At 35.1% G+C, this 13,417-nt stretch overlaps 2 protein-coding genes across 3 annotated transcripts in view; both read right to left on the reverse strand.

The window, feature by feature from the left end:
• Positions 1–2,021, reverse strand: part of bib (MIP channel family protein big brain) — an 83,332-nt gene extending 81,311 nt beyond the window's left edge. For both annotated transcript variants that reach the window (XM_089696901.1, XM_089696900.1), the window contains exon 1: positions 1,501–2,021. In XM_089696901.1, coding sequence (XP_089553027.1) covers positions 1,501–1,831 — 331 coding nt within the window. In that variant the 5' untranslated portion in view covers positions 1,832–2,021. The remainder of the gene's footprint in view (positions 1–1,500) is intronic.
• A 3,428-nt stretch (positions 2,022–5,449) lies between these two features.
• Positions 5,450–8,228, reverse strand: LOC149488054 (uncharacterized). Its single transcript, XM_089695936.1, has 5 exons — positions 8,037–8,228; positions 7,828–7,961; positions 7,072–7,336; positions 6,273–6,508; positions 5,450–5,804 (listed from the first exon to the last, which is right to left on the reverse strand). The coding sequence occupies exons 1-5, from the start codon at positions 8,050–8,052 to the stop codon at positions 5,487–5,489; spliced, it is 969 nt and encodes a 322-aa protein (XP_089552062.1). The 5' UTR covers positions 8,053–8,228; the 3' UTR covers positions 5,450–5,486.
• Between the last annotated feature and the right edge of the window lie 5,189 nt (positions 8,229–13,417).

The following is a 13,417-nucleotide window of genomic DNA, read 5'->3' on the forward strand; positions in this document are numbered from 1 at the left end:
TTTTTGTTATTTTACTTTTAAAAGGTATTTTTTTTTAAATATTGTGTATCCGGATATTTTCTATTTTACCTTAATTTAAAAAAATGCACAATTTAAAATTTATAAACTTAATGAGACGATCCAGTGGTTGATTTTGTATAAAACCTAAAAAGCAAAGCTTCCACACGTAGTATTTATATTCTCTTTGGCTTCCACTTTAATTAATAGTTCAAAGCTTTAGTGCTCAATCGTGTGTAAAGTTCTCTAAAACATAACTTCATACGAGCCTAACGAGGCAAGTACCTACTTATCTCATGTTAGTTGATATTTCATCTCAAAAAATGGCCTAGATTTATTTATATTTAATATCCTGCAGATAGAGCAAGTACTTAAGTTACCTACTTTTATATAAAACTAGCAGTCCGCCCCGGCTTCGCCCGTGGTACATATTTACGTTTTCTCTACATAAGAACCATCCTCGTACTTCAAGGAATATAATAAAAAAAGAATTATCGAAATCGGTCCACCCGTTCTCGAGTTTTGCGCTTACCAACACATTTTGCGATTCATTTTTATATATAAAATATAATATTATAAAGAGGAAAAGTTTGTAAGTATGTATGTAAGTATGTATGTATGTATGGTTTTCACGCATAAACTACTGGACCGATTTCAAAAATTCTTTCACCATTAGAAAGCTGCATCTTTACTGAGCAACATAGGCTATATTGCATTTTCAAAAAAATTAGAGATCCTTACCAAAAATGCAATAATGTAACCCAAAGTGTAAAAAAATCCTCAATAAAACTTCTGTCATCGCGTGCGCTGCGGAATCTATTGAAGATAGAACAAAAAAATGTTCTACGGTATTATAGAATGAATCAATATCTACAAGAAAGTCCGCGATACCATCTGTCCATCTTCAGTAGTTAAGTTACTACAACAACTTTTTTACGTTTTCAAAGTAAATAGAAGTGCCGACAGTAATCAAACCATGTTATCCATACACATATATTAATCCTTATCCCATTAAATGATGTTTTACTATAGACTGTTTAAATACCAGCAAAATACTTTTTAAATGAAAAGAATTGGATATTCCATTCAAAAGATATAACGAATTTTTTAAAGTGTCAATCTACAGAAAATAGTAGGTATACTGTTCGAGCAGGCCGTAGTGCGGGGGTCACGGAGGAATTCTACCAATATGCGTCTTGACGGAACACAGTGGGGTTTTGGTCGGTAGGAATCCGACATAACCCACGGCCCCTCCCCCGGAGGCCGAGGGTATCTATGAAAGATTTCCCCACTAAAACAAAAAAAAGGCCGTAGTGCGGGACGGGGTAAAGGTGATTTTCATGTGATTAAAAATTAAACCTATAGTCCGACCTATAGTAGACTTTTCACTGTAACGATATCGCTATCTATGCGGGTGAAACCGCAGGGCATTGCTAGTATAAAATATATAAGTACTTATACCTATTTCTTTTCTTGTTTTTATGTTTAAAATTAATTTCTTACCAGATATATGAGCGAAGCATAATGTCAGTGTAGCGATAGCACAGCCGGAAGCGAGGGCCGTAGAGAGCAGCACAGCTGAGGCAGATGCTCCCACACCCGCGCCACCAGCTGCCCCGCACACGATAAAAACATACAAAAAGGACGCAGCACACTCAGCCACCACAGCCTTCCACAACGAAAGAGTCCGCACTTCCAACCTCGCCGGCACTCTCCCGGTCAAACCAGTGTCATTCGTATTCGCATCCCTACGTAAACTATCCAATTTCTCAAACAAAGTAACGATATGCTGTTCCAAATTGTCATCCGAAATGTTGAACGTTTGCTCACCCATTTTTTTATCTATGCAATCATTACAAAAAAAACAAACACAATTTTTTATCTATGCAAAAATTCACACGGCTATGACGTCATTTCGATTTAATTAAAGAACGCGGGATGACGTTAAATTTACGCGTGTAAAGTGCAACGGACGCCCACGCGTTTCGATGCGGCGTGGCTAGGTCCGTAACGCGCGTTGAATGAACGATCACTGACACTGAATGAAGCTGAGAGCGGGGGGATCCGCCACTTGTTACACCCCCGCCGAAACCTGCAGGGTTCAAGTTACTGCGATAACACAATACAACTTAATTGTGTTAACCATTACCATATTTAAAACCACCATAAAAATGGGGTCAGGACAGATAGGGAATAAATTGTTTTATCTCGTTTGTCTGTTCTGTAAACAGATGGTTAAAATTTTTATTTATTGGAAAATCCATGTTACTTATAGAGCATTTCGGTTCCTTTGTTCTCAAAAATAAAAAAGGATGTAACTACATTCGTATTAAATGTATATTTTGAAAAAAAGTTCTGCTATATTGAAAATACTAGGCGAATTTTACCAGCTTCTCTGGATTGAACGGGATTCAAAAATATAACCTTAGTCATTCCGTTATATTTTTGAAGTGAAAACTTCTTTAGCGGCGTTGAGCACTTTTTCTGTTGGGTATAAAATCTTAAACTCGCGTCAGGACACGTGACCTGATCGAAAAAGCGTAAGACGGATACCATTCCAAAATATCAAACATGCTCAACGTTAATAATCAAGTTCTCACTTCTGCCGGCACTCCCGGAGTGCAACCCGTCTTTTTTTTTGGCAAATCAGTTTAAATTCCAAGAAATTAAGAAACCACTCTCTCTTCTTTAAAATGGTAGTTTAGACCTACTCGCCCCGGCTCTGCCCAGTTTCTTAGTCCATAGTAATATCACAGTATTTCTATATACATACTTATGGTTGTTAGAATGTGGTAATATTATAAAATGCGTGCGAAACTCTGTCTGTCTCTTGTTCACGCCTCAACCTCTCAACCGATTTGGTTGAATTGTTGAGACAAAGCTTTGTTTTATTTCTGATCCTTATGCAATTAAAATTGCAAGCAATAAGATAATGGCGATGTGAATCGTACTTAAATTATGTTAGAAAATAAAAATATGCTTTAAGCAAATTGCACATATTATTATGTTATATGTAATAAGTTATTATTGCACATATCATATAACATACTAAGTTATTACATATAACATAATAATATTATGTGCAATTTGCTTAAAGCATATTTTTATTTTCTAACATAATTTAAGTACGATTCACATCGCCATTATCTTATTGCTTGCAATTTTAATTGCTATTTGTCAGTAAAAGGGTTTATGTAAAAATAAGTACTAAAAATATTAAGATATAATTTAATTTATTTTATTAACAAAATAATATATTAAACATCAATTAGTATCATCACAGTTAAATTAAACAATCATTTTGCATATTACATACCTACACCATAATATTTAATACTTTACCGTTTACACACAAATTGTTAAAATCATGCAATTTATATTTTACTTGGCAGTTCTAATTTTAAGAGACGTTACGATCTGTTTACTTATACATATTGCACGCCTCATAAGCGAAGCGTTGAGGTGGGTACTACTGTCACTTCGCGCAAAACATCTGATTTTTCAAACTTAAAATGTCTTTATGTATCATACATTGCACTTGTAAGATAATATATACACACACATATTAAGAAAAAACACTATTTTTAACGTTCATGATATTTTTGATGTCATTTTTGTTATTTAAACTAGTTAAAAAACAGTTTAAAAAAGTTCTGTCTTGGACGTCCGTGTGTCTGTATGTGCGGATCCTTTTTCTTGTTAACACGATAGCGACCGAAATACTTTACTAATCGAGTCTTTTTTTTTCTCTTACGCTTGAGTATGCTCAGGAATAGAACCTTTTCATTTTTCAGGGTCTGATTCGATGTGGTTTAATTGTTATTAAATAAACAAAAATAATAATTAATAAATAATTATTAAAAAAAAATTATGAGGCGTGCACTTTTGGATTTTCCAAATTATTTACATATTCGAAGACCAAATCATAAAACACCTTTTCTTATATTTTTTTTTGTCTGACATGCTTTATGTCCGTTCTGTTTAACTGATTTAATTGGAGAGGAAATTCGTGACCACATATTTTTTTAAGATAACATTGAGAACATATTTTTATCGCATACTAGCGGACCGCCCCGGCTTCGCCCGTGGTACATATTTACGTTTTCTCTACATAAAAACCATCCTCGTACTTCAAGGAATATAATAAAAAAAGAATTATCGAAATCGGTTCAGCCGTTCTCGAGTTATGCGCTTACCAACACATTTTGCGATTCATTTTTCTATACAAATATTATAAAGAGGAAAGGTTTGATTTTTTGTTTGTTTGTTTGTTTGTATGAATTGAATAGGCTCCGAAACTACTTGGCAGATTTGAAAAATTCTTTCACTGTTGGAAAGCTACATCATTTCTGAGTGACATAGGCTATATTTCATTTAAAAAAAAAATAGGCATCCTTACTAAAATTACGATAACGTAATCCAAGGTGTGAAAAAAATATCAAAAAACTACCTTACATCGCGTGCGCTGCGAAAACTATTGATGATAGAACAAAATGATATAGGTACTACATTTTTTTAGAACACACCATTATCTACAAAAAATCAGCGGCAGCATATCTCTAACTATTACAGTCATGTCACAATAAGCGTTTTTTTATTGAAAAAAAGAAATTAAAATACCACCGCTACAAAAAGCTCTTTATTTGTACCTTGGTATTAACCCTTATCAAAATAAACGATGTATTATTTAAGACTGCTTCAATATCTTTATATTACTTTTTGAATTATTCGATTCTGACAATCCATTCAAAAGATATCACGAGTTAAAAAAAATTAAAAAATAAACTGTATTCGGCTAGCTATGCGTTGTAGGCGTCACTCGGGCAGGGGTACGGGAGGGGGGATAAGATCACGAAATAAACTTGCCGCGCGGCTTACTCGCGCGGTCGGCTCCCTACGTGATGGACGTGTGCGGAATTTACGCTTGATAATAATTCGTTTAGTAAGTAACTAAACCGATTTAAAAAGTTCTTTTCAGAACTAAACCCATTTATATAAAACTAGCTTCCGCCCGCGACTCCGTCCGCGCGGATGTTGGTCTTCGCGTGGATGGTTTATTTCTCCATTTTGAGTAACTCTGACAATGACATCTTATAAATATCTATTGGACCCAAATACGGCTAGGCCTATAATAATACGGAACGTGTGTTCGCGGTTCTACACTCTACAGAACAACGTCTATGGATAAAACTGAAGAATTAAGATTAATTTTTTTTCTACGTATTTTTCTACGTATTTTTCCAGGATAAAAAGTATCCTATTTTACGCCCAGGATAATAAGGTATAATTATACCAAGTTTCATCGAAATCGAACCGTCAGTTTTCCCGTGATGCCTTCACATACAGACAGACAGACAGACAGACAGACAGACAGACAGACAGACAGACAGACATTTAATGCCCGTGCGAAGCCGGGACGGGCCGCTAGTATATAATATAAGATTGCGGAAAAAGTCGCCGTTTTAATCTAATGTGCTATATCCATACAGTTACAATTCAGCTACGTATTCATCAGAAGCGCTTTCAGAGTCGATGTGGCGATAAATTTTATCCGCTATGTATTTGTTGGAGTGGGGTTGGATTAAAATTTCAAATTCACTCATCCCTACCTCAACCCCTAGATATGGAATATAGCAGACTTTATGTGACGGTTGTACTTTTCCTGGTATATAATGGCCTTGGTGTTCCACCCGTCCAACGAAAAGGACTTCAGCGTTGGACCCTTCAGAGCGGCCAGCTTCTATCGCCTCCACTGGTATCCTGTCATACTCTGTGTTAACCCACATTAAGTCATATCCACAAAGAACCTGAAACCATAAGAGTCAACATTTCAGTTAAAAGTTAACTGTAAGAGGTTATTCTCATCTTAAGTCGTAGTCGATTTTAATCAACGCTGAATCATTTTATTTTTTTTACAAGTTGACCCGTCAGATGTCGCCTATATTGATTATTAATTGGTCTCGTAATTTTTTTAATTATTCTTATATTAAATCCTTCTGCGGACAATAGAATATATAACAAAAAAACAATATACAGTCGAAATCGGTTCAAGTGTGAACCTTGATAGTCAGATATTTGAAAATTTCAGGAAATATTTCTGTTGTTGCTATAACAACAAGTACTTAAAAACTAAATAAAACAAAGATTTAATGGTGCTCCTATTTAACTGTGATATTTTTGTTTGATATTGATAAAGACTACTTATTTCTGTTACATAACAACAAACTTGAAAACCAATATATTATGTAACTAAATAATCTTGATACTTAACTTACATCAAATTCAGTTTTCTCATGTACTTGACCACCCCAAGATATGTAACCGAGGCCCATGGATGGTACAAATTTGCCGGGAATCAGTGAGCCTCTATGTTTAGCCCTGATTATATAGAGGAATTCATTTTCATATCCGCCTATAAATGAGTCATCAGGCAATTGTACGTCAGCTGCCACCCACTGAGCTTTCCCCGACTTCAATGGTATAGAAAGTGGCTTTTCAATTGCTGGTGGCACTGCAATAAAAGGACAGTTAAAATGTTCTGTATTACGAAATTCCTATAAGTCCAATATTCCGTATTGAAAAGGTCATGTCAAAGGGACATCTTATATATAAAATTCTCGTGTCACAATGTTAGTCTGCATACTCCTCCGAAACGGGTGGACCGATTCTCATGAAATTTTCTGTGCATATCGGGTAAGTCTGAGAATCGGCCAACATCTATTTTTCATATGTACCACGGGCGAAGCCGGGGCGGACCGCTAGTTTAAGTATAAAAGACTACATACACTATATGGAAGTTGCACATAAATAAAACCATAAATATAAAAAAAAAATGTTGTGTGGTTTTATGAAACCACGGTAAAAGTGAAACTGTTCGAACGTTCCGAACACTGCTTTGTGTAGCGCATGTCGCGTGTCGGTCGGCTGCCGAGTAGGTATACCTACTCGGCAGCCGCGATACACGCGACATGCGCTACACAGACCAAAAAGTTTGAGACGATGTAATAAAAGTTTCACTTTAAAAAGAAACTTAATAAAACAAAACTTATTTCAATGCAATATATAAGTACTCACACAACAATTTCCAATGTACTACATTCCCGAAGCCAGAACATGTGACATACTTTATTTTATCCAAGTCAATTCCCATTTTAGTTGCAAGTGGTTTTGGATTATCAAATACACCCAATTTCAAAGTGTTATTAGACCATAATAACCAAAACTTCTTGTATTCATTGTGAGATAATATGTTTGGTGTATGTGCAATATTTGAGTTTTCCGCTTGATCATCATCATTGATGCTTTTTATCCAAGTTCTACCTTCTCTTGCTATATAAACCTTATAAAATTAAAATAAATATGAATAAAACTAAAATTTACAGTTCAAAATTTAATCTTATGATACTCTAATAATAATTAAGAATTTTTAATCCCTCCTATCCTACTTATACTATAAATGCGAAAGTTTGTGAGGATGTGTGTGTGTTTGTTACTCTTTCACGCAAATACTACTGAACCGATTACAATGAAATTAAGCACACATAATATAGAGAACAACTTGGATTAATACATAGGATAGGTTTTATCCCGGAAATCCACGGGAACGGGAACTATGCGAGTTTTTCTTTGAAACGCGGGCGAAGCCGCGGGCGGAAAGATAGTGAATAATAAAGTATTTATTCTCTAACATATAACTGAACAAAGTCTTCTTCTGGTTACAATAGACTCAAAAACTCAATTGGAGTTGTCTCTTATGGACATTTAAGTATACAATTTGTTAAGTTTAAAATTTTAAGAATATATTATAGAAATGAAAAATAGTTTTCTTACCCAATAATTGCAGAACTCATCCATGTCCTTGGATATTCCAATAGCCGCACCTCCTCGAGACTTAACGTAGAATATCAAACCATTTCCACTTAATTTGTATGATAGGTTTTGGTCACATTGTAGAGTACAAAATTCTTGAAAAACATAAAATACCTTAATGCCTAAAACGTTCCTCAAAAAATATGCAGAAAGCGAAATTATTTACATACCAATTACTTCACCCATACTTTTGTTCTACAATCCAATAAACTTTAAATTAGGTTCATTGATTTACACGTTTATTTCTTTATCTCTATCTTTGTATTGTGTCTAAATATTGAAATCACTGATCATTGATGACTGTAGTATGAAATAATTATTGTTGTGATTCAACAATCATGAATAAACTACTATATTACTTGCTCTGTGGAATAAACTATAATTATTAGCCTTTTAGTGCCCTTACGCACTAGCGGTTAACCGCGGGGGCGGCTAACCGCGCGGTTAGCCGCCTTCCCATTTTAATATGCAACCGCTTATGATTGTACGCACTAATCTGGTAAAATGGGAAGGCGGCTAACCGCGCGGTTAGCCGCCCCCGCGGTTAACCGCTAGTGCGTAAGGGCACTTAATATTAAAAATTGTGATTATTCTTTGAAAGTATTAATTTCTTTAAAATAAATAACCGTCTAAAATGTTAACAATAATTATAATAAGCGAAAAATGGTGACGTCTGTCCGATCCGACGGTCCAAAAACAAGAGAGCGAAATCGAACGCGGTGCCTGACATATATCCACCGTCCTCGCTAACTGGCCAGCAATCCCTTTTCCATCTTTCACCTCCATGAAGGCCGAATAGGCCCCTTGCCTATTCCACTAAGGCCTCGTTTCCACCTGCAAGTAAACTCGCGGAAGTCTTGCATGAGTTACTTGCAATGTCGTTTACATATCCTGCAATTTATAGCTGCAATAAATGTCATGCGAGAAGCTCGCGGATCATACTATCGCAACTTATCGCGGAGATGTTTACACACCAGGACGGGATAGGAATTACTGTCACAATTTTTCTATTCTATTTTCTGAAATAAATCGTAAAGAAAATAATTTAACGTACCTTGCCTGCATTTTGCCAGCTCAAGTGATTATTCAAGACCGAAACCCAAGTGTAGGCGTTCTCAGTTATCACACACCCTCGCTCTATAGAATGATTTCCAGCATACGCGTCATACGCATTTTAAATTTAAAGTCCAGTCGGCACTCGGCAGTCTTGAGTCTCGTCGCGGCGTTCGTGCGAGTGGTCGCGTCTAGTTTTCTTTGCGGGATATTCTTTTGCTTTTGTTTATAAACACGGACGCGCTCGAGCGTGACGGTGCACAGCGCACGGCGCCAGCATGTCGCATGCGGACAGTAACAGTGTGTGTGTGAGTGAATATGAAGAAACGGTTTCTAGGAAAGACTTTATTGATGGTAATGATAGTGATATTTTGCGGGACGAAAGTATGGAGACGGCTATAGAATTTTGTAAAAAATCTGATGATATCGAAGATGATGGTATTATGAGAGTTCGACGAGAGAGGAAAAGGGAGAGAGAAAAGGATGAGAATGAGTGGCAAGTTGTAAAAGGGAAGGAAAAAAAGCAGAGAAATACCAATAATGAGAAAATTGAAGTCTATGTATCCCACCCAGATAAAATGCCGAAGCAATTCGAACTGGCTAAGTTGTTTAAAGAGCTGAATATATGTATCTAATGTAATAAGAATTAAATATCTGAATCCATATCGTATTCGCATTGAATTTAACGAACATTCCCATGCTGATAAAGTATTATCATCAACGTATCTACAAGAAAAGGGCTTTAAAGTACAACAGGCCATGGAAGTTAGCTATACATATGGAGTGATACGAAATGTTGAATTGAAACTAAATGATGAAGAAATAAAAAGCCGAGTACAATGTGATTATCCAGCCCAGTTAGTGTCTGTTCAGAGATGTAGGCGGAGAGAAGGAGACAATTGGGAACTTTGCGAGACCATTCGTTTATGTTTTAAAGGATCGTATAGACCCCCCTGCGCTTATGTAGACGGTTTGAGGGTAGATGTAGAAAAATACATACACTCGGTTTTACAGTGCCGAAAGTGCTGGAGACTAGGTCATACGATTAAAAGGTGCCCGTCGTCGAAAGTAGTGTGCCCTTAATTCGGTGGATATCACGCCAATTGCGATACAATGGAGTTCAAATGCATTAATTGCGGTGGTAAGCATATGGCGCTTTCTAAAACTTGTCCGAGGTACATTAAAGAACATAAAATACGTGACATAATGGCAGATATCAGTTGCACTTATAGAAAAGCTCTCACGCTTTACGTTGCGCCCGAAACAGCGATTGAACCCGAAAAAGAATCGGAAGATCCGAGATCCTCCACCTGATTTAAATTCTAATATATTTTCAACACCGATTAAAGTTTCCGACAATACTCCTTCTTATGCTGATATTGTTAAAACAAAAGTTGAAATTCATGCACAAAAACAAGAGAAAGCTGTACCTAAAAAGAGAAGAATAAAAACCAGAAATAATTTTCAAAAGAATTCGGTATTGGATTGGGATTTTTCATCATCAGCATCGGAACAAGAAATTATAGACGAAACACCAGATGATCAGGCGGCGGCATCTAGTGATAGAATTAACTTTAGCGAGTTGTTATTGAAACTGAAAGACATAGTATTTTTGAATAAACTTAGTTGGCAAGCTAAAATAAATAAATTGATAAAAACATGCATTGAATGGATTATACTTTTGATGGTAGAGAACATTACAGATTGGCCGTTAGTTAAGAACATTATAGATAGTGTATTTAAGTTTAGCAAAGGATAAAAATTGTTATTTAAAATTAAACGTTATTCAATGGAATTAAGATTGTTCTATTCATATTGCAGTATTAAATGATCTTAGCTTGTCCGACCTCAAATGAAGCAAGAAAATTAATTAAAATTGTATCCTTAGGTTTAAGTAGACGGTAGATAATTATTATGCTTTACTGTTAGAATAATCTGTTTTGTTATGCTTTGATTTTATTTTTGAGAGTGACATGATCAAGTATGATCAAACTCTCGTATTAAATAAAGATATAAAAAAAAATGTTGTGTGGTTTTATGAAACCACGGTAAAAGTGAAACTGTTCGAACGGTTCCGAACACTCGAAAACTATCAACCTTAGAGAAAAAATACAAAGAATAAAAAGGGTTTATTTTAGGCTATTCTTGCCGATAAAACCATAAAAAATAGGTATTATATAGACTAAAAAAAAATTTTCAAAATTTCGTCTTAAGTCCAGATCCCATTGTAAATGAGTATATTATAACTCGATTATCTCGAAAACTATCAACCTTAGAGAAAAAATACACAGAATAAAAAGTGTTTATTTTAGGCTATTCTTGCCGATAAAACCATAAAAAATAGATGTTATCTTATCTTATATATAAAAATGAATCGCAAAATGTGTTGGTAAGCGCATAACTCGAGAACGGCTGAACCGATTTCGATAATTCTTTTTTTATTATATTCCTTGAAGTACGAGGATGGTTCTTATGTAGAGAAAACGTAAATATTATCTACCACGGGCGAAGCCGGGGCGGACCGCTAGTACTGAATAAAAAAAAATTTTCAAAATTTCGTCTGTCTTTTTTCCATAGCGCCCCCAAGGCTACACTCCAACCGGCAACTTGATAACCACATCCATTTTCAGGCGTAGGTATCTGAGCTTCCCTGATAATCGTATTGTGAGCTATTTTGTCAAAACCCTTGTTCATCTTCGGAGGCGATATTGGTTTCAAAAAATAAGTTTTTTTGTAAGAAGAATTTGTAGTGTTTACATTTAATCTGTTTGGGGATGAATAAGCCGGTGAAGATATTAATACATCCCCATACGACTTTGATATTTGTGGGTAAAGTTTACTTGCCTCACCATATGAAATGTTTTTTTTTAGCCATGCTAATTTTAATGTCTTTTTGGCGTTTAAACTCTGGACAGATTTTGTTGATTGCATAATGAAACCCTGAACACAACAAACATGATGCACAATCTTCTTTTACTGTACAAGTGTCACCGGAATGATCTTGGCCACACTTGTAACACCTGGGTTTAGATCGGCATATATTTTTAGTATGACCATACCGACAGCATTGATAGCATTGGATAGTAGGGAAAATATATAGGTTAACTGTTAGGGAGTTATAACACACATACACACGTTCGGGTAAAACTTGGCCATCAAATGTTAAAACAACTGATTGTGTTGGCTTCCAAGATACAGTACTGTTAACATTTACTTTATAATTTATTCTCCTGACTTTAATAATTTTACCGCAGCCTACTGGGGTGGACACATTTTCTTTTATTTCTTCAGGTGACCATTCAGTTGGTATTCCCTTAACAATACCAATTCTAGTGATATTAAACAATGGAATTTTTGCATTAAGGTTGTATGAGCTTCAATTTTTATTTTTGATAAAATCATTTGCATCCTATGCTGTAGTAAATGCAACTATGCAACGGTTTCTGCCTATTTTTTTATACTTCCAGACACAATATTCTTAATATTATTGTTTTTTAAAAACCTTCCGAAAGTTATGGGGTGCAATGTGGAGCCATCCCCGGGTGATGATTCAGTTCGCTGAACATGAACAATGTAAGGATAAGAATCTGTACCTACATATTCACATCGACTATCTTGCATGGAACTAGTATCAAGTATTTTAGGTTGAATATTAGATCCATTTTGCCTCTTATCAACATAAGTATTTTCTGTTAACATTAGCTCATTTAATTCATTATTTTCTTTCCTTCTAAGACGCCTTTTTTTTTGGAGTACTCTCCAGAACTAAATTTTTATCTAGACATGTATTTGAAATAGTAACATAACTGGCTACCTCAGGACCGGGGGTACCCAGCCCTGGGGGATTAGGATCCGGCGGATCGTTCATCTACCGAATCTTACCCTATGAATTTTTGGTTTTTACATACTTACTACATATACATAAAATATAAAAAAAACTTACCTATACGAACACTACTATACAAAATTTATTAAATATATACAATTCTACAATTATAAACTATATATACAAAACCAAACTCCACTGATCATATATTAAATTAATAATTTTAAACTCAATTAATTAAAATTACTCCCGCTTCGTTCGAAGGTTCCCGCGCTTTTTTCTTAGTAGAGAATATTATTTAAGCTAAAAAAAAAAATTTGAGGAAGGAATTAGGTATTCAAAACAATGTTCTTGAGAGCTGAGCATAAGTGAAGTTTGTTTATTTGTATGTTTGTTTATCTTTCTTTCACGTCACAACGGAGATTTTATGATTTAGTGTATGATTTTTACGTTAGGAGATAGTTAAGAGGCTTGAGAGTGACATGGAATACTTTATTTATGGGAATTTCCAAGACTACGTGGGCGAAACCAATTCAATCAAAAACCATAAAAAACAATATTTAAGAAAGGGGAAACGAATAGTACTTTGAATTTTATTAATATTCTGGGTGCTCATCTTATACTGTAAAAACTAAAAGTTATATGAAGATCGAAGACAATAATTACATATTT

Source organism: Colias philodice, chromosome 6 (genome assembly GCF_061535455.1).
Source record: "Colias philodice isolate Cphi_HAF_F1 chromosome 6, ilColPhil1 Martin Lab GWU primary, whole genome shotgun sequence".
NCBI lineage: Eukaryota > Metazoa > Arthropoda > Insecta > Lepidoptera > Pieridae > Colias > Colias philodice.